The 18,561-nt window shown below is 57.5% G+C and overlaps 1 protein-coding gene across 3 annotated transcripts; it reads right to left on the minus strand.

Moving 5' to 3' along the window:
• Window positions 1-700: 700 nt before the first annotated feature.
• On the minus strand, window positions 701-10,476 carry ZC3H12A (zinc finger CCCH-type containing 12A). 3 transcript variants are annotated; one of them, XM_079777180.1, is made up of 6 exons: window positions 10,370-10,476; window positions 9,101-9,575; window positions 4,616-4,755; window positions 3,468-3,702; window positions 2,491-2,597; window positions 701-2,338 (listed from the first exon to the last, which is right to left on the minus strand). In XM_079777180.1, exons 2-6 carry the CDS (start codon window positions 9,493-9,495, stop codon window positions 1,482-1,484), a joined length of 1,734 nt encoding a protein of 577 aa, XP_079633306.1. In that variant the 5' UTR covers window positions 9,496-9,575; window positions 10,370-10,476; the 3' UTR covers window positions 701-1,481. The 3 variants fall into 3 exon arrangements, with proteins under 3 accessions (XP_079633306.1, XP_079633308.1, XP_079633307.1); XM_079777182.1 differs by having other exon boundaries at window positions 10,382-10,434; XM_079777181.1 differs by lacking the exon at window positions 10,370-10,476 and having other exon boundaries at window positions 9,101-10,330.
• Window positions 10,477-18,561: the final 8,085 nt, after the last annotated feature.

Consider the following 18,561-nt stretch of genomic DNA (forward strand, 5'->3'; position numbering starts at 1 on the left):
TATTCCTGCCTGGCCTCTTTCCTTCTAGGGGCAGATGAGAAGGTGGAGATGGTGGATGGAGGTGAACACAGCCCACCCAGACCAACACCAGAGGCCCTTTAATGAGCACTTAATATGTGCCAGGCGTTGGGACACACTCCCAACACGTATGACCTCACGTACTCCTTACAACCCTCCAGGTACCATATTATCCCCACTTCATAGATGAGGCAACTGAGACCCAGAGAGGAGGAGTCACTTGCCCCAGGTGACACCATCGGTGGCAGAGCCAGTTCTTGAGTTTGGGACCGGGACCTCTACCCTCCCACTTGGAGGTTACCCTGGCCTTGCCTCTCCAGCTGCTCCTGCCCCAGCGCCCCCTGCCCCGCTCTTTGCTCTGACACAATCTCTGGGAGGATGGGGCCAGAGGCCGAGGGCTCCCGCTACCCCCTCCACCCAGCTCTCCTGGAAGCCGACTTCTCAGCCAGGTGGTTTCCCATCCTCAGTTCTGGTCACAGGACCTAAAAGGGGAAGAGCTCCCCCCACTCCCACCGCCTCCCCACACCACAATTTCAGGACCAGCTCTACTTCTGCTTCCTACCTCCCTCCACCCCTCCCATGTCCACGGCCTCCTCTCAAGGCCTGGCCCAGGGGGAGAGAGAGAGAGAGAGGATTCCTCTGCCCCAAAGGGACTGAGCAGTCCTGGTGCGGCTTGGCAGGTCCGTGTGCACACCTCTGACCTTCCATCCCCCAAAGACCAGCTCAACCCGCAAGCACAACAAAGACCATCACCCCTTAAAAGGGCTCACATTGTACTTTATTGATGTGTTAGGGAGGCAAGGACTTTTCACTTAAAACATTAACATTACATATGTCTCCCCCCCACTGCGGGGAAGGGCGAGATGACTCCAAGTGCAGAGGAAGGGGGAGGGAGAGAGGGTCAGGGGCAGAGGGCTCTTGGCACCTGGCGAGGGTGATGGGACAGGCGCACTGAGTGGACAGAAGGTGGGTTATTAAGAAGCATCTTGCTTACTAACATGAAGCCTCATGCCCGAGAGAGCACGGATGAGGCCTCATTGGCTTAGAGGAGGGGCCCTTGGAGGGCAGGCACACGGTGCCTAACTAGCCAGCCAAGACTGGCACCCCAGGGACGGGGTGGAGGCGGGGGGCCGTGCACAGGGCCCCCAGCCCAGGCCTCTGCTCCCCCGGCCTCCCTCCCCGCCCTGAGAGAAAGGAGGGTTTGGGCTTTAGCCACGGACCGACGGCCGTTACCGGCAGCGTCTCCTTAAACTACAGAGATACAATGTGCATCAACAGGGTGATCACTTCTGACCCACTCAGGCAGACAGCGAGAGGTGCCGAGTGGGTCAGAACCAATCCTACAGTATCTTTGGTTTGTGGGTTGCCTTCCCTACTTTAATCCTCCCTCTTTCCAGCCTCCAGGGGGGGCCGTGGGGCTGAGAACGGGCCCGCAGTGCAGCCGGACCGCCCTGGGAGGTTTCCTAGTCACTGAGATGCTGGGACTTGTAGGAGAGGATCTCGGCAGCCAGCTGCTGGGGGTCCAGGAGCTGTGGGAAGCGCCCCATCACGGCCTCCACCAGGCGTGGGGGGAAGACGCCACACAGTTTGGTGTACACACTGGCTCGCTCCTTGGCCAGGCCGCCTGCCCCACCCCAGGTGCCCCTGTCGGCCCCTGGGCTGGGCACCTGGGGCTCCTGCAGGACTGGGGTGGGTTGGGGCAGCTGGTACGGCTCAGACCAGTACTCTCGAGGTGGAAAGGCAGCTGGTGGAGGTGCGTAGTCGGCAGGGACGCTGAAGTGGCCGGCACCCACAGCCCGCCCGAAGGCTGGAGAGAAGGCCGGGGTGGCTGGGAGCTCAGCCCCATAGGGGTTGTAGCCAGCATAAGGGCTCCCTCCTCGACCCCCCCACAGTTCTGACATCTGGCTCTCCAGGGAGCCGATGCCCGAGTCCAGGCAGTCCTGAGAGGTGTACGGGAGGGAATCCGGGGTCTGTGGGAACCAGTCCGTGGGCCCAAAGCTGCTGCCACTGCCCCCACTGGGTGGGAGGCTCCTGCCTGTGGTTACTGGGACAAAGGTCTGGGTCAGACCCTCTCGGTGGGACCCTGGGGGTGCCTGGGCTCCCAGTTTCTTCCCTTCCAGGCTACACTGCTTACGCTCTGGGGGCAGAGAGCCGGGCTGAGATGGAGAAGAAGGCCGCCGGCCACTTCTGTCCTTGCTGGGAGCCCGAGGGGGCGAGAGCAGGGCGTTGGCACGGAGCTCATCTGCCACGGAGCGCTGGGGACGGCTCGGCCGCTCCGGGTGGAAGAACCGGCACTTGATCCCGTAGGTGCATTTTCTTCCTGGAGAGAAGGAAGGGGGACTCTAAGCAGGGGATCTCTAGGACCTGGGGGGGGGGGGCGGTCCCTATGAGGAAGAACTTGGGTGCAGGCCGACAGGTGAGAGGAAGGGGAAGGATGAGGAGGGCCAGGGAGGGTGGAGCTGGGTCTCTTACCATAGGGGCATGGCTGCTTCCTGTGATCGGCTGTGAGTGGCTTCTTACGCAGGAAGTTGTCCAGGCTTGGCCCGTGACGGCCCAAGGGGTCATCGGGGGGCATGAACCTGCAGAAGAGGTGGGAGACATGAGGGGGACTTCCCAGTGCTGGGAGGGGGCTGGACAGTGAGCCTCACCTGGAATGACAGGAGGGCAGCTCCTAAAACTGGGGCCCGTCCAGCAGGGCATCCCTGGGCAACCCTCATGCTGGGCGCTCTCGGAGGCCAGAGGGCAGTGGGTGACCTGAAAATCTGAACCGAAGGCTGCGACCACTGGCCTCAGGTCAGAGATTCAGTGCTGGGAACCTGGAGGCTCTCTGGGAACCATCCGACCACATCCTCAAATGAGGATTAAAAAAAAAAAAATGCTATAGCCCTAGCCCCGTGGTCGGCAAACTGCGGCTCACGAGCCACATGCGGCTCTCTGGCCCCTTGAGTGTGGCTCTTCCACAAAATACCACGGCCTGGGCGATTCTATTATGAAGAAGTGGCATTAGAAGAAGTTTAAGTTTAAAAAATTTGGCTCTCAAAAGAAATTTCAATTGTTGTACTGTTGATATTTGGCTCTGTTGACTAATGAGTTTGCCGACCACTGGCCTAGCCGGTTTGGCTCAGTGGATAGAGGATCAGCCTGAGGACTGAAGGGTCCCAGGTTTGATTCCGGTCAAGGGCTCAATCCCCAGTAGGAGGCAGGAGGCAGCTGATCAATGATTCTCTCATCATTGATGTTTCTACCTCTCTCTCTCTCTCCCCACCTTCCTCTCTGAAATCAATAAAAAGGTTTAAAAAAAAAAATGCTACAGCTCTGCCCTCCCAATCAAAACGCCCCCGCCTCAGCCCGGTCCCAGCCTGACCCTTCTTATGCGGTGCTGTGTCCATCTCCCCATCAAAGCTGCCCGGCTCCCCCCAGCACAGGCCCCTCCCTCTGGCGGGACGTACTTGTCATTGACGAAGGAATACATGAGCAGCCGCTCCTCGATGAAGCGCTTCCATTCCTGCCGCTCGCTCTGGAGGTCCCGGTACGTGTCGTTGGAAACCACCACCCCGTCAGACTCGAAGGCCAGCTTCACGATGAAGCGGTCATCGTAGCACACCACTCGCTTGCCACCCACGCGCCGCGACGGTGTGAACACCAGGATCTTCTTCTTCTCCAGTTCCCGCAGGATGTGCTGGTCTGGGAGGGGCAGGGGTTCAGGTCAGAGCCCAGCCTGGACCCAGGACCAGGCCACTGGGCCCCCTAACCTCCTGGCGGCTGGCACAGAGCTCCAGGGATGGACGCGGCTCTGCTGAGGCCACTGTCACCCTCAGCCCCTCACCTGGGCCTTGCACACGGTTTGCTGCCTAAAAATCCAGCACATCTGAGAACAGGCCTGTAGGTCCGCTCAGCAAAGGCTCCGGAGCCCAGAGCTGGGCCTTCTCCTTCTCTCCTCCTGCACATCAGCCTGTTCATGCCAGAGGGGCTCGGCTCAGGGGCTCACCCGGCCAATCCCATAGGGGTCCGTGAATGAGCCCCAGCGTGCGTGGAGACGTGTCTCGGCTCTGTCTCCTGTGTAGCCAGGACAAGAGCCCATTTGAAGGGGCTACTTTTCCTAGAGCGGGTGCCCCAGCCAGCCTTCCCCAGATCTCAAGGCTTACAGGGAAATCAACTCGGGTTTTTCCTCTCAACGGTTAGGGGCTCTTGTTGCAAGAACAATGGTTAGCAGCTAGCATGTGTGAGCACTTACTATGTGCCAGGCACCCTTCGAAGTAAGCACTCACCATCGTTAACGCATACGATCCTCACAACAACCCCGAGAGATTATCACCCCCCACCTGTCTCAGATGAGGAGCAAGTGGCTCTGAGCAAGGTTGCCAGAAGGGCCAGGGCCAGGATTCCAGAGCCCCCGGGCTCAGCCACCACACTCTGCTGCCCCGTGCCCCTGGGGGTGTGGAGAGAGCGCCCCACCCTTAGAGGAGGGAGGTGCCCAGTGCTCAGAGGCAGAGGCTACGGTCACACACAGAGGGTTGGTCACACACAGAGGGTCCGTTCTGGGGAGAGGCAGGCTCCCGGGGCGCCACGCCCGCCCCCCTCCAGAGGCGTCGCTCACCGGTGATGGGCACGTCGGGCCGGGGCTGCTCCTTTCTCCAGGATGGCACGAACACTGTGATGTCGGTGTGGCCCCGCTCCAGAAACCAGTTCACGGCCAGCAGGATGCCCCGGCAGGAGAAGACCTCCTTGTTCCCGTGGCTGCGGGGGAGACTCGGGGGGTCAGCAGGGAGGGGGTCCCACTCCAGCCCCTGCCCTGGCTCAGCCCACCCCTTTCAGGCTGGGGCCCAGCCTGCATTCCCTGCTGGTTCCCACAGCGCCCAGGATGACCAGACCTGGGACTTTCCCTGAGGTCCCATCTCCCAACAGTGAGGAAACGCCCAGGAATCTGGCAGCACTCGCTCCCCATGTGGGGGAGGGTCAGGCTGCTTGCAACACACCTGGGGGTGGGGGAAAGGCGCTGGAGACTTCTGGTTCCTGCCCCACCCAGGGTGCTGGGACCAGGGGACACAGATGTACACAGGCAGACTGAGTCACCACCCTCCCTCATCCAGGGGTGGGGGTGGGGAAGGCACCCGCCCCGCTAACAGAAGAGAAACCAGATTGTTCTGGATTAAAGTTCAGTCTTGCACTAAACCTCAGGGGCTGGGGCTGAGGAGGGTGAAGGGGAAGGAGCCACATCCCCACCTTCCCGGGAGGGCAGGCAAGCCACAGATGTGGGAGGCTGCCGCCCAGCCTTTTAGTTTGAAAGTGAAAGGACACACACAGCTTTTCCTCTCAAGACCGCCAATTCCCCAAAATGCCTAAATTGCCCTGTCTCCTCTTCCCCGCTCTCAGCAGGGCATGACCTGAGGTGCTGCTGGGTTGCTCTGGCTCAGTTTCTCTGTCTGAAAAATGGGCCCGGTCATCTGCAGCCTCCTTAAGAAGGGCCCCTATCAGTGGGACAACTTTCCTGTTTGCTTGAGGCCAAAGTGGAGGGTCTCGCTGGATTCCTGGGGGTGTGGGGGTGGGGGGTCCCAGGTAATACTGGGTGTGGTGGAAGGGCTCCGCACCAGGCTGGGGGCTGGAGGAGGCCAGCTGGGGATCTCTCCCCAACACTGCTGGCCTCCCACTAACCCCTCAGTGAACAACTCAGACTCCTATTTGGCAAATAAAAGAGCATAAGCGTTACACAAAAGACTCAAGTCCGTGGCCGACCACATCCTGTGGGTGGCTTTTGGTGGTGGTGGGGTGAGAGCTGGAGCCCCAAGAGAAGGTGGGGAGGCAGGGCAGCTGGGGGGCACAGAAGCTAGCTGGCGGTGAGGCCGGGACCCCCGGGTCTGAAGGTCTCTGTAAACTGCAGGGGAGGCAAAGTCCGGCCTGAAGGCAGTGCTCATCCCTGCCAGGTGGGGCTCCCCCGCCAGGTGCATCCGCCAGCTGCTTATGATAAAAGTTAACATTTACTAGCGCGCTCGGCACCAGGCCCTGATCTATGAGCACGCCTCTGCGGGAGGGTACTACCATTAACGGCTCCTTTCCCCTTTAGCCAGGTGAGAAAACTGTGGTCCACCGAGGACAAGTGGTTGCAGCATCACCCAGCAGCAGTTGCGGGACAGAGATGCAACCCCAGAGCCTGTGCTCAGAAGCACCAGGTCGATGCTCACACAGGTACCAACCCTGTGGAGGGGGATCAGCGGGTACCCAGCTCCTATCGGGGGCCAGGCGCATCCCACACCTCCTGGCTCCATCCTTTCCCAAGCTAGCTGCAGTGAAGGAAACCAAGGCTCTGAGATTTCTCTCAGATGCCCTGGCTACCGGTACGAGACAGAACCTGAACCCATGCCCGGAGCCACTGGATTGCGTTCCTGTCCCCGACAGCAAGATCTGAAGTTGATTAGGAGAAAAAGCTCCCAGCCCTCGCCAGTTTGGCTCAGTGGATAGAGCGTCGGCCTGTGGACGGAACGGTCCTGGGTTTGATTCCGGTCAAGGGCACATGCCCGGGTTGCAGGCTCAATCCCAAGTAGGAGGGCATACAGGAGGCAGCCAATCAATGATTCTCTCTCTTCATTGATGTTTCTATCTCTCTCTCCCTCTCCCTTCCTCTCTGAGATCAATAAAAATATATTTTAAAAAAAGAAAAAGCTCCCAAACTTGAGTTAGTACCAAGTATTAGGAGGGAGGGGCAGGCTGGGGACAGGAAAAATGACGCACCTGGCACACTTCTCCTCCATCAGGTCCCACGTGAGGGGCCAGCACCCCCGAGACGCCTTCCCTGGCCCACTGCAGTGAGGGACTAAAGCTGGCTGTCGGGAGGCACTCCCAGGCTGGGAGGGCAGGACCTGGTGCTCTGCTTCCTCACTCCCTTCCCTGGGCCTTCTGCTCTGTCTTCCCAGGACTGCAGGGATGTGATCATCCCTGGCTTGGCTTCCTCTCTCAGGTATGCAGTCTACACGTGCACCCGCTTACCTCCTCCTAGACACACGTGTGTACATGCATATGCCCCATCCTAGGCCAGTATCTTCAAGCCCTGGGACTTAATGGAATGCCAGGCCTTCCAGGTCAGCGTACTGCCTTTGTGCATCAAACCTGGGACAAGTCTGATCTCAGCCTGCCCCTCCCTCCTAACACTTGGTACAAACTCAAGTCTGGGAGCCTTTTCTCCTAATGAACTTCAGATCTTGCTGTTGGGGACAGGAAGGCAATCCGGGGGCCCCAGGCATGGGTTCAGGTTCTGTCTCTTGCCTCTAGCCCTAGTCTTCAGAATGGCCCTGGGCAGGTGGTCAGAGCCTCACTCTGGGCAGAAGCAGAGCATCAGTCCGCCCTCCCCGGCCAGGAGTGCCTCCCGACAGCTACCTCCAGTCCCTCCCACTGCAATGGAGGAAGCGCTCAGGAAAACCAGATATCCTCCCACCCCCACCGCAGTCCTGTTTGCCAGAAGGTCAGGGCCCCTCAGCCTGGCTAACTAGACCCTGGTAAGAGACTCGGTGGCTCCCACCCTAGGACAGAGGGCTGGGTCAAGCCAGGCTACCCAGGTGAAAAGATCTGCCAGGGCTGGGCCCAGCTAGAGAAAAATTCCCTTAGAAGGAAACAGAGGTGAATTTCCCCACGATTTGCATACGGTGTGGGCTGGCCCATCGGCCCCTGTGGGGGAGGGGGCAGCAGGGCAGGAACCCAGAAACAGCTGAGACAGGAAGTCTGAGGCTGGAATTCCCCTCCGGCTACAGCCTCAGCTCAGAAACCCCCGGTGGCTCTGCCCCTCCAGCCAGCTCCTCAAGCCACCCCTCCACGATCTGCCCCTCCTCCCTCCCAGGCCCCACCTTCTTCAGCCAGGATACAAACACACACAGCACATGGCTGCTCCGGGCTCAGCACTCCGGCCCCTGCTTCCAGAGGGAGGAGTCATAGACCTCTCCAGCCACAGGCTGATGGAGCCTGAGAGGGGAATCTCTGACTTCCAGAGCACATGCTGTGGCCAGCTGCCACTGGCATGCGGGAGCCAGCTTTACCCAAACTTCTATCCATTTCAGAGGTGGGAAGACTGATCTATAAAGATGGCCACGCTGGGCCAGGACCAACCAGACAGCTGACTTGACCCAGCTGGGCATGGAGGCCTCAGGCAGTGCACCTGGGAGGTCCCTAAGAGCAGCCAGTAGCCCACCCATGTCTGGGGTCTCCCCGTCCACACCCATAGGGACTTTTCCTCCTTGGAGGGACTGGAAGAAAGCTCGGCCAGAGGCAACCCTGGCCCAGCCCATCCCATTCCCTGTTAAAGCCTGTATGGGGTGAAGGAGTACCGGCGTTGAGTCCTGGCTCTGGCCCCAGGGAGTCCCCAGAGCCCAGTCCAGCCCAGGTGGCTCTAGCTGAATCAGAATGGACCCAAGCAGCACAGCTCACCTGAAGCCAAAGCCTCAGGTCACTGGCCCACAGGTCCCACACAGAACTGGATCTCGAGATCACCCTTGGTCACAGCCACAAAGGCCTCGGGAGCTGGCCTGCTTCCCTGGGAGCCCAGACCCTGAATAATCAACTGCTGCTGTTTCCTGAGCAGCTCCTCTCTCGAGGTACTGCAGTGACTCCTTCCAGACAGCACCTGGGGCTGGCTTAGCCCTGATGACAGAGGAGAAAGAAGGCTCAGCGAGCCTAAAGGACTCCAGGCCCTTCTCGGTGAGCTGCCGCCGGTCTGATTGCTTCCTCGGGACGGCCTCAAGTCACAGGAGAGGAACTTGGACCGAGCGCTAGCCCTCAGGAAGGCCAAGAGCACAAGGTGCGCTCTGGAGACAGAGGACCCAGGTTCGAATCTGTGCTCCACTGCTCCCCCCATAGTGTGACCCCGAGCCGGTCTTTGGGCCGCTGTTCTCATCCCTAAAACCTTCCTAGCAAATCCACTTCCAAGAGGCCATGAGGATTATGGGAGCCTCCTCACACACAGTAGGGCCTCCATAAAGGGCTTTCCTTTCCTTTAGTAAGTGAGAAGAAGTCCAACTCTTTCCCGAAGGCCCCTCTACCAGACATGCAGACACGGGGCCACCATTCCCAGCCACGTCTCGGCCACAGAAGTGACACGTACCTCATGGCCACATTGCTCCCGTCGATGACCACGGGCCTCAGGTCACTGCCCTCCTTGTCCTCCTCCAGGGAGGAGGGCTCCAGGGTGGAAGCCTTGGGGGTGCCCCCACCCCGGGGGACCAGAGGAAGCTGAGGACAGGGGTCCGGCGAGGCCTGGCGCTCCCGCTCAGCGGCGGACCCATGCTTCACCAGCTCGCCCAGCACGGTGTTGGTGTCTGCGTGGACCCCCAGCTTCTGCAGGACGCTGTGGATCTCAGCGGAGGAGTAGCCCAGCTTCCGGAAGAAGTCCACCTTCATCTGCAGCTCGGCAGCAGAGGCCTCCTCCGCGGGGGGCTCCTGGGCTGACCTGGGGGTAACTTGGCAGCTGTGGCTGTCTTCAGGTTCCCACAGACTCATGGTGGGGGCTGGCTTCTGGGTGGGCCTCTCGCCGCCAGCCACTCACAGATCAGACTGGTGGAAGGCACCAGTCACAGCTCCTGGGAGGAAAACCACAGGGTTAGGGATGGGGAAGGGCTCTCTTCCACCCCCTCCGGCCCCGCCCCACCCAACATCAGGAGGCAACACTCTGAACACATCTGGTAATCCTCTCAAAGCTCCCCAGCCAGGGGTCATCATTCCCAAGGATGAAACTGAGCCCCAGACATTAAGCACTGGCTCAAGGTCATCCGGCTGGCAGGCTGGTGTCGCAAGTATTTGAACTTAGACAGTCTGACTCCACCTCCTACCCCAAGCTCAGCCCCACACCAACCCAAGGGACCCAGAAGTCCTGGGAGGCCTTAGAAGACCTTGCCGCGCCCCCACAGCTGCGGGGCGGGGCGCTCGGATGGAAACCCAGCGTTGGAACGGAGCTGGGGGGTGAGGGTGGGGGGGCAGGGGCTTCCCCGCTGAGGCCTTCGCCCGCGCCCGCCGGCCCCACGCTCGGAGCCAGGCCCAAGAGGCGCAGAGCCCGCGGCCGCACTCACTGGCTGGGGGAGAACTTTCCAGGGAGACCCACCGGCAAGAAAAGTTGCTGGAAAACTCTGGTTGGCTGCCGGGCTCGGTGACGCGGAGGCTGTCCCGGCCGCGAGCTCCCTAGGCTCCCCGCTCGGGAGCTTGGCCTCCCTTCCCCCAGATTCCCCCAACTTGGGCTAAGTTGGAGGTGGTCCCGAGAACCCTCGAGGCCGGAGGGGACCAGCCCCACGTGCCTCCCCGTCCGGTTGGTTCAGGGGAACCCTTCCCGCCCCCTCCCCTGTCCGCGCCCCGCGCCCCGGCCCCACCGCGTCCAACTCACCCCGCCGCGTACCCAGGGCGGCCGGCGGCGTCTCCATGGGTCCGAGTCCCAGGGGCGAGGCCAGTGGCGCCTTTATACGGCCGGTGGGCGGGCAGGTTGAGTTAAGGACCCAGACGCGGAAGCCCCGTAGGCGAAGAGCTAGTCGGCCACCGCCCCTTCCTGCTCCGCCCCGCGCCGCCCCGCCCCCGCCCCCGTCCCCGCCCCCTGCTCCGCCGCTGCGGCCGCGCGCTCCCCGCCCGCTCCCCGCTCGCTCCCCGCCCGGCCGGGAATTGGGGCTGGGGGCGCCGAGACACGCCCAGTCCGCGGGCCTCCTGGCCCCGGAGGCGGGGGGACGGAGAGGGCGGGAGTGCACGGCCCGCGCGCGGAAGGTGAGCGCGGGCTGGGGCAGGTGCGCGCACCGAGTCCGAGAAGAAGGACAGGTGCAGCCACGTCCGCCCCGACGCCCGGCAGGTCCGGCCCCGCTGCTGAAGGTGCAGCCAGGGACGCACGGAGTGACTCAGGCACAGAGTGTGCTCCGCGCACCATTCCCGGTGATAAAGACGGGAGCACTCAACAGGTACGCCGTGAGGAGCAGGCACACAGAGGCGGGGCCACGCTCAGGGCCGGGCACGCGTTTTCTGAAATGGGGACCGCACCGGGAGAGAAAGGCAGGCGCAACCAGCAGATCCACGGTGACGAGGGGGAGAAGCCGGCAGCGGAGGCGCACTGACCCCAGGCACCTTGAGAATGTTCACGGAATGCTGTCTCACACTCAGCTCCGAACTGAGGCCACCCCGGCCTCCAGAGGATGCCCTAGGTTCCCAGGTCAGCCAGTCTTGATCCCACAGGGAGCACAGCACTGTACAGTGTCTACCCTGGGGCTTAGCTGAGGGAGACAGAGGTTATCATGCCCCTTTTACCCTAGAAATTCCGAAAAGGCTTCATGTCCTGGCTGGAAAGACTGGGAACCGGGACCGGGAGCTCCCACTCCAGGGCAGCAGATGCCATCTTTGCCACTTTTGAAACCACCAGTGACCTAGGGCAGAGGGGAGACTCTTCTGGTGGAGTAAGGCCTGGAACCTGCCTCCAAGTGTGTGTGTGTGTGTGTGTGTGTGTGAACAAAGGAAACACGGAACCCACAAGCTAGAGGACCAGTCCAGGGCAGGGCCACCAGCTCACTTTGCAGATGGGGAAACTGAGTCCCAGGGAGCTAAGTACTCAATAGTGAGTTTCCTGTGTGAGCCAATACTTTACTTATATTTTCTCTGCCTTATCGTAGGTATGTGTCCTGTAAGGTCACGTGTTATTAGTGTTGTAACCAAAAATCGTTTCTTGTAAAAGACACCATTTACCCTATACATGTGCAACTTAATGGATAATAATAATAAAATATCCACGTACCTATCACCTAACTTAAAGTACCGACCTGTGCCAGGACCTTTGAGGCCCACCGTGTGCCTCCATTACAACCTTGTACCCTCATCTTGAACAGCCTCTTTCCTGAATTTTGTTCTAATTGTGCTAATAATTTCTTTGATGTTTATTGATTTCAGAGAGGAAGGGAGAGAGAGATAGAAACATCAATGATGAAAGAGAATCATTGATTGGCTGCCTCCATGTTGGGGGCATGTGCCCTTGACTGGAATCAAACCTGGGACCCTTGAGTCCGCAGGTCGACGCTCTATCCCCTGAGCCAAACCAGCTAGGGCAATTTCTTTGCTGTTTAAAGTTTTATCATCTTTGTATGAATCCCTAAATAATATATTGTTTAGTTTTGCTTTTTTTTTAACTTTGTGCAAGTGGAATCATTCTCCATGATTATGTGACTTTCTTTTTCATGAAGCATGAACATTTTTTTTTTAACTTACTGATTTTAGAGAGAAGGGAGAGAGAGATTTCTTGTTCCACTTATTTATGTACTCATTGGTTGAATCTTGTATGTGCCCTGATTGGGGATCCAACCCGAAATATTGGCATATCTGGATGACACTCTAACCAACTGACATACCTGGCCAGAGCAGCATTGTTTTTTATATTTATTATTGAATAATATTCCATTGTGGAATATACCACGGATGATAAATCCATTAATGTGTTATTAGTTGCTGTTTATAGGATTTTTTTTTTTTTTTTTTTTTTTTACTGTTACAAAGAGCATGCCTGTTTTAATGCAGTGGTAGGGTTGAGGGAATGGACTCTCAGAGATTCAGAAAGCTGAGCTGAAAATCTCACAGCTCTCTCCTCGGCATCCCTCTCCACATTGTTCCCGGAGGCCACAGACCACCCCAGGGAGGGAGCACGCATTTCTAGTTCTGTCCTGAAGCTGTTCCCCTCCTCTGGGCCCCCCAGGGACAGTGCAACCACATCACATGCTCACAGCCACTCCCACTGAGCACTGTATGCTGCACCCCCCCCCCCCCCACTTCCCAACAGTTCCTTTTAGAGCTGAGAAAAGCTTAGTGATGCTAGGCATTTATTCCTTGTAATAACTAGCTTTAAGATAGGAATAATAGTAAGTAACGAGTTCAGGTTAATCATCATCATGATAAGTCAAGAATGCCACAGCGATAATGCCTCCCATGTATAAAGCACTTACCAGGCGGCGGGCACCGTGCCAGCACCTTGCAGATACTTCCGTGCCTTTGCATCTGCTTCTTCCCCTGCCCAGGAGGGTTCCCCTTCCCCTCACCCCACTGCTGCCCGGCCAATTCCATTCATCTTGTTGATGATGTCACCTCCTCTGGGAGGCCTGCCCGGACTCCTTAGATGCTGAGTTGCTTCCTCGTCTGTGCTCCCCCCACCCTCCCTATCCCTACGTGCTGGATTGTGATTGCCTGCTTGGGATCTCCTCTGGGGCCCGGACTGGGCTGGGACTCCACCCATGCTCCCAGGCTCCATGCTGCCCAGCACTGTGCCAGAGGGAGCAGCAGGACCGGGCGATGAGTCACGCAGCTTGTGCCCTCCCGGAGTGAGTGAAGTCTAGCTCTCTTCCGGCGCATAAAGGCTGCTCTTTCCTGAGAAGCCCACTCTCTTCTGCAGAACTTAGGGCTGCTCCGGGGGACCCTCTTCCACGGAACCCCTGCTCCACTTACAGCTGGATTTTGCAAACCTTGGCCCCAATGCCCAGGAGCCCTCTGGACCTCACGGTGCCCTGCCACACCCCCCTCTGCCTCTTGCATGCATGACGCAGTGGCTGGGCTTGCCAACTTCCTTCCTGGAACTTTCCTGCTTTCCTGCCACCTGCCTGCACCTGGACAGCCTGGGTGAGGTCTGCAGAGCTCCAGGACCGGCCACCCCTGAGTAGGGTTGGGGAGGGGAGGCTGGAGAGGGAAAGGTCCCAGGAATGAATTACCTTGGCCTTTGGTAGCTCCAGCGGGCAGCTCAGACTGGGGTGGATGCAGGAACTAGGTCACCTCTGTGGGAAGGGTAGGCAGGCTGCTCCCAACCCTTGGCAGAGTGACTGCAGAGGTTAAATTCAACAAGGCCTGGGAACGGGGAAAGGGCCGGCTCCTCTCAGGTTTTGAGGCTCCTGGTGTATTTATAAAAGTCTTGTCACGGGCATGTGCCTTGACTGGGAATCTAACCGTGACCTCCTGGTTCATAGGGTGACGTTCAACCACTGAGCCACACCGGCCGGGCCTATTTCTAGTTTTGACGATGTGGCACCGTGCTGTGAGGTAACATGAGGGGAAACTGAAACTGAGAAGTATTTGGGAACAGTGTGTACTATCTGGCCGGGTGGCTCAGTTGGATAAAACATTGTTCTATACACCAAAAGGTTGCGGGTTCGATTCCCAGTCAGGGCACATACCTAGGTGGTGGGTTCAATCCCCAGTCAGGACGCATTGGGTGGGGGAACAACCGATCTATGTTTCTTTCTCACTCTTCCTCTTTCTCTCAAATCAATGAAAACACCCTCGGGCGGGATTAAAAAAAAAAAGACTTGTTGCAATAGAGATACAAAAATCAAGGTCTATGTTTTAAACTGGAGTTGAACAAATGGAGTCTTTTCATCACATATTCAACTGCAATGCAATATATTTGGACTATTGACAAGGTGATCGGTGGATTTGTTTTTAAATATGTTACCTCCTTGGAGAAATGGCTGGTTCTAGGGCAGGGGCAGGGGACAGGTGAGCCAGGAAGGACTGTGGTACCAGAGTTGGGAAGTGCTCAAAACATAAAAAGATGGGGGAGCGTCTGAGGGACCCAGGAGCCAAAAGCTTCCAATGGCCAAAGCAACAACAGTGAGAGCAATCAAATAAACAACAGAGGATGAGCATAAAGTACACGTCTGTGAGTCCATTCCGGTAGAAATAAGTGATTGACTAAAGAACAAACTGGGCCAGGAGAAGAGACAGATCTTCCAAACAGTCTCTGTAGATTCTCCCTCCCCCAGCTTCATTAGCCCCTCGTCGCAGAGTAACTTTACAGTGGAGAAAGCAGACAGACACCACCTTGACCAAACGGTCAAGGGTAACATCAGCAGCAGTAAGTTAAATGGATGTCATGTGCCCCCAACATTATGTGGTAAAGAGGGCACTTCCCTTCCCTCGTATTCTTCCCCCAAACCCACAACCCCAGAGGAAACCATCAGACAAACCCCAGTTGAAGGGCATTCTAGAAAATACTTGACCAGGACTCTCAAAACTGAAAGGGGCGTGAAAAGCACGGAGAGACAGAAATCACAGGCCAGAGGATGGGAGACACGCCGACCGGAAGCAATATGGTTTCCTGGGTTGGGTCCTGGATCAGAGAGAGCATTGATGGGAAAAGCTGGCTCAGCTCACCTGCCATCTGGACTTTAGTTGACAGGGATGTACCAATGCTGTTTTTATTTCTAGTTTATCTACTTTTAATTGATTTTAGAGAGGAAGCGAGAGGACCCCCTGCACACCCTTTATCCGCAACCCGGGCATGTGCCCTGACCAGGAATCTGACCGTGACCTCCTGGTTCATAGGTCGACGCTCAACCATTGGGCCACACTGGCCAGACCTATTTCTAGTTTTGACGATGTGGCACCATGGTGTGAGGTAACATGAGGGGAAACTGAAACTTAGAAGTATTTGGGAACAGTGTGTGCTATCTCTGCAGCCTCGGTGTAAATCTACAGTTAACTCCAAAATTTAAAAGTTTATTTAAAAATATAATTTCACGGGCCTCGCAGGGAGTATGTTTTGGTAATAGGGCCAGATGTCTTTGTTCATTTCTATTGGCACAGAGAAATGACTAAGTAGAATCATTTGGAGGTAGTGTCCAAAGTCTGAACTTGGGGACCTTTTGTCTGTGGGGCTCTGCCCCGCTGGCCCTCCTGCTCCCCTCCCCTGTTTCAATTCAGCTCCCCCTGCTCCCTCTTTTCTGGACCTTGAATGCTCACATTGTGCACTGTTAGGGTGGGGGAGCCCCAAACCTGTGTTTTATTTGCCGGGGAGCCTGAAAGAGGGAGAGGAACTTGCCCCTGGCCACGTGGCACGTTAATTTAGTCCAGGCTGAGAATGGGACCAGCAGGCTTTCTCCACTTTCTCCATTCCTGGCTCTGCCACAGGCATGGGGACCAGATGACACAGGTGCTCAGAGCGCTGGCGCCTGACTGTCCCACCTGAGAAAGGCGCTGCCTGACCAGAGGAATGGTCGCTCTCAGGTGGCTGTTGGGGAGCGTGGTTGCAGTGACGTTTTCCCTTTGGCTTCACTGTGCACCCCCCTGCGGAGAGCGGCTACAGTGTGTGGACAGGTTCAAGCCTCGGACTGATGAGAGGGCACAGTCCTCTCGTGGCCATGTGTAAGGCCCAGCTTGGAGGGCAGAGCCCGCCCAGCACAATTACAGCCAACAGCTGTAGCTGTAAGCTTGAACCTATGGTCCGAACACGTGGCCCCACACGCCTGAGTGATGTGGGCTTGATAGAGTTCAGGTGCATGTAATTGAGTAGGATTGAAGCCCGTGAGAATGTTGTAAACATCTTGACCACGCCCTTACTTTGCCTGGTGACATCTGGCTATAAAATAAAGACACGGCTTGTGGTCCGCGGCACTGTCGCTAGCTCTCCATCAGAGAGGCTCTCCATCAGAGAGGACAGCGTCCCACCGAGACCCAGCTTTCATTCTCTTGTCTGTCTTTTCTCAATCCTTCACCGCCCCCACTCAGGTTCATCCTTGGACCTGCTGGCATGGCAGTCTGCTCCCCGCGCCCCCCCCTCCCCCCCACTATCCAGTGAATCCCACCTGGTTTGGAAGATCCAGGAAGAGGTGGGATCTGAAGGAAGGCAAAAGGGTGAGGCTGCCTGCTCCCTGTCCCCTGCCCCCGCCCTGCCCCCCACTCCAGAGCCACTGCCGAGAAGGGCTCAGAGGGAATGCTGTGAAGCCCTGAGAGTGTGCAGAGGCGTTGGGTCCCAGCCTTGAGGTTGAACACTTCCTGATTTGTACTGGGGGACACAACGTCAGTGGTTTACTGGGAGCCGCCAGAGAGGCCCTGGCCTTCCCTAGGGCCAAGAGCCTGGGTTAGGGCTGGGGTGGCCCTGCTGCTCCACGTGCTGGGCTGGACGTTCTTGCCCTCTGGCCTGGGAGGGGCCTGCCCTTGTCCCAGGGCCCCACTTCTGCCTCCTCACTGTGTTCCCATCTGAACTGTAATGGTCTGGGCACCACCGTCCCCCCACCTGACTGGTTCCTTAAAGTCACATCCCTGGACAGGACTGGCACAGGTGCTTGGTGAGTCAAGGCACGAGTGAGCCTGCGTGGTTCCAAGTATGTTCTGCTGTGGACATCTCTGTCGCATCCTTTTCCAAGTCCAGCTCATGGAGGTCTCGTTGTACGTGAAAAGGGCAGTCACAGGCCTAAGAACTCGGGAGCTCGAGATCTACCTCCAGTCTTCAGCTGAGCCATCTGTGAAGTCAGGTGGGAGTGGAGAGCTAAAAGCCGGACACGGCCCTAGCCGGTTTGGCTTAGTGGATGGAGTGTCGGCCTGCGGACTGAACGGTCCCGGGTTCAATTCCGGTCAAGGGCACATGCCCGGGTTGTGGGCTCAATCCCCAGTAGGGGGTGTGCAGGAGGCAGCCGATCGATGATTCTCTTTCATCAATGATGTTTCTATCTCTCCCTCTTCCTTCCTCTCTGAAATCAACTTAAAAAATAAGCCAGACATGGATGAACTAGGCCAGGGTTAACCACAGTCAGGAGCTTGCTGCCTGCTGGGCTGAGTCAGCTCCTGCGGGCAGGGCGGCCACCCACAGATGGGGGTGTCATCGTGACCAGCTCACAAGATCCTGGAAGTCACTACTCGGCAGCTCACATGCTGGTCAGAAGTTCTGACAGGCTGTTGGAGCTATCGCTGGCGAATCAACATGCCGTAGGAAACTTGTTGTGTCTACAGCACCCTTTGCCTGATTCCGCCTTCGTAACGGTCCTGGGAATTTCCCAGCCTTGTGATCTGGTCAGAAATGACCCCGTTCTAAGGGTGCCACCTAACTGGCTTAAGCAAATGAGAATATCGCATTTTCCCAGCTGTAGTAATTGGTTGGAAAAAGGCACATGACCCCCCGTCAGGCCAATCTGAGTCTCAATTCTGGGTCCTTCCAACCTTTCTTCTTCTTCTTTTTATTTTTTATAAGAGAACATTTACTAGTATGTGTGAGGTTACAGAGGCAGAAGAAGCAATATGTAGAAGAAGTGAGCTTAGGAAGCAGTTATAGAGGCAGAAGAAGGGACCTAGGAGCTTGGGAGTGAGGAAGGTAAGGGTAACACGCCTGAGGGGGGGAAGGGAGAAGGGAAAGGGAAAGGGGAAGGGAAAGGGGAAGGCGAAGGCCTGCTCCCAGGAGGAGGGTGGAGATTGTAGGGGAGGTCCCAGGGAGAGATCTTAATAGAATATTCAGCAGCTTTCCATGTGGGTCCTTTCAGGGTCTAGGTCTCCACGGAATTGGTTGGTGCCCGGGCAGGAGTCATTATTCCGTGCAGCTGGTCCTGAGGGCAGCCATGGGGGTCGCTGGTCTGGTTTGATGGCTTTTCTGGGCCCGGAGCTGAAATACAGCTGAGGCCGAAATGTTATCCTGAGGGAGGAAAGGCCAGGGGGTCCAAACTGCATGACAGGGACATGCTAGGGGAGAAAAGGTCACCCTAGGGTGAGATGCCACCATATAATTGTCCTTTGCTAGTCACCCAGGGCTTTCCCCCCTGGGGACCTTCTGTACCTGGGCACCGTCCTTGCTCTGCGCATGGCGGTCTA

This window comes from Cnephaeus nilssonii, assembly GCF_951640355.1.
Source record: "Cnephaeus nilssonii genome assembly, chromosome: 7".
In the NCBI taxonomy this organism is placed as follows: Eukaryota; Metazoa; Chordata; class Mammalia; order Chiroptera; family Vespertilionidae; genus Cnephaeus; species Cnephaeus nilssonii.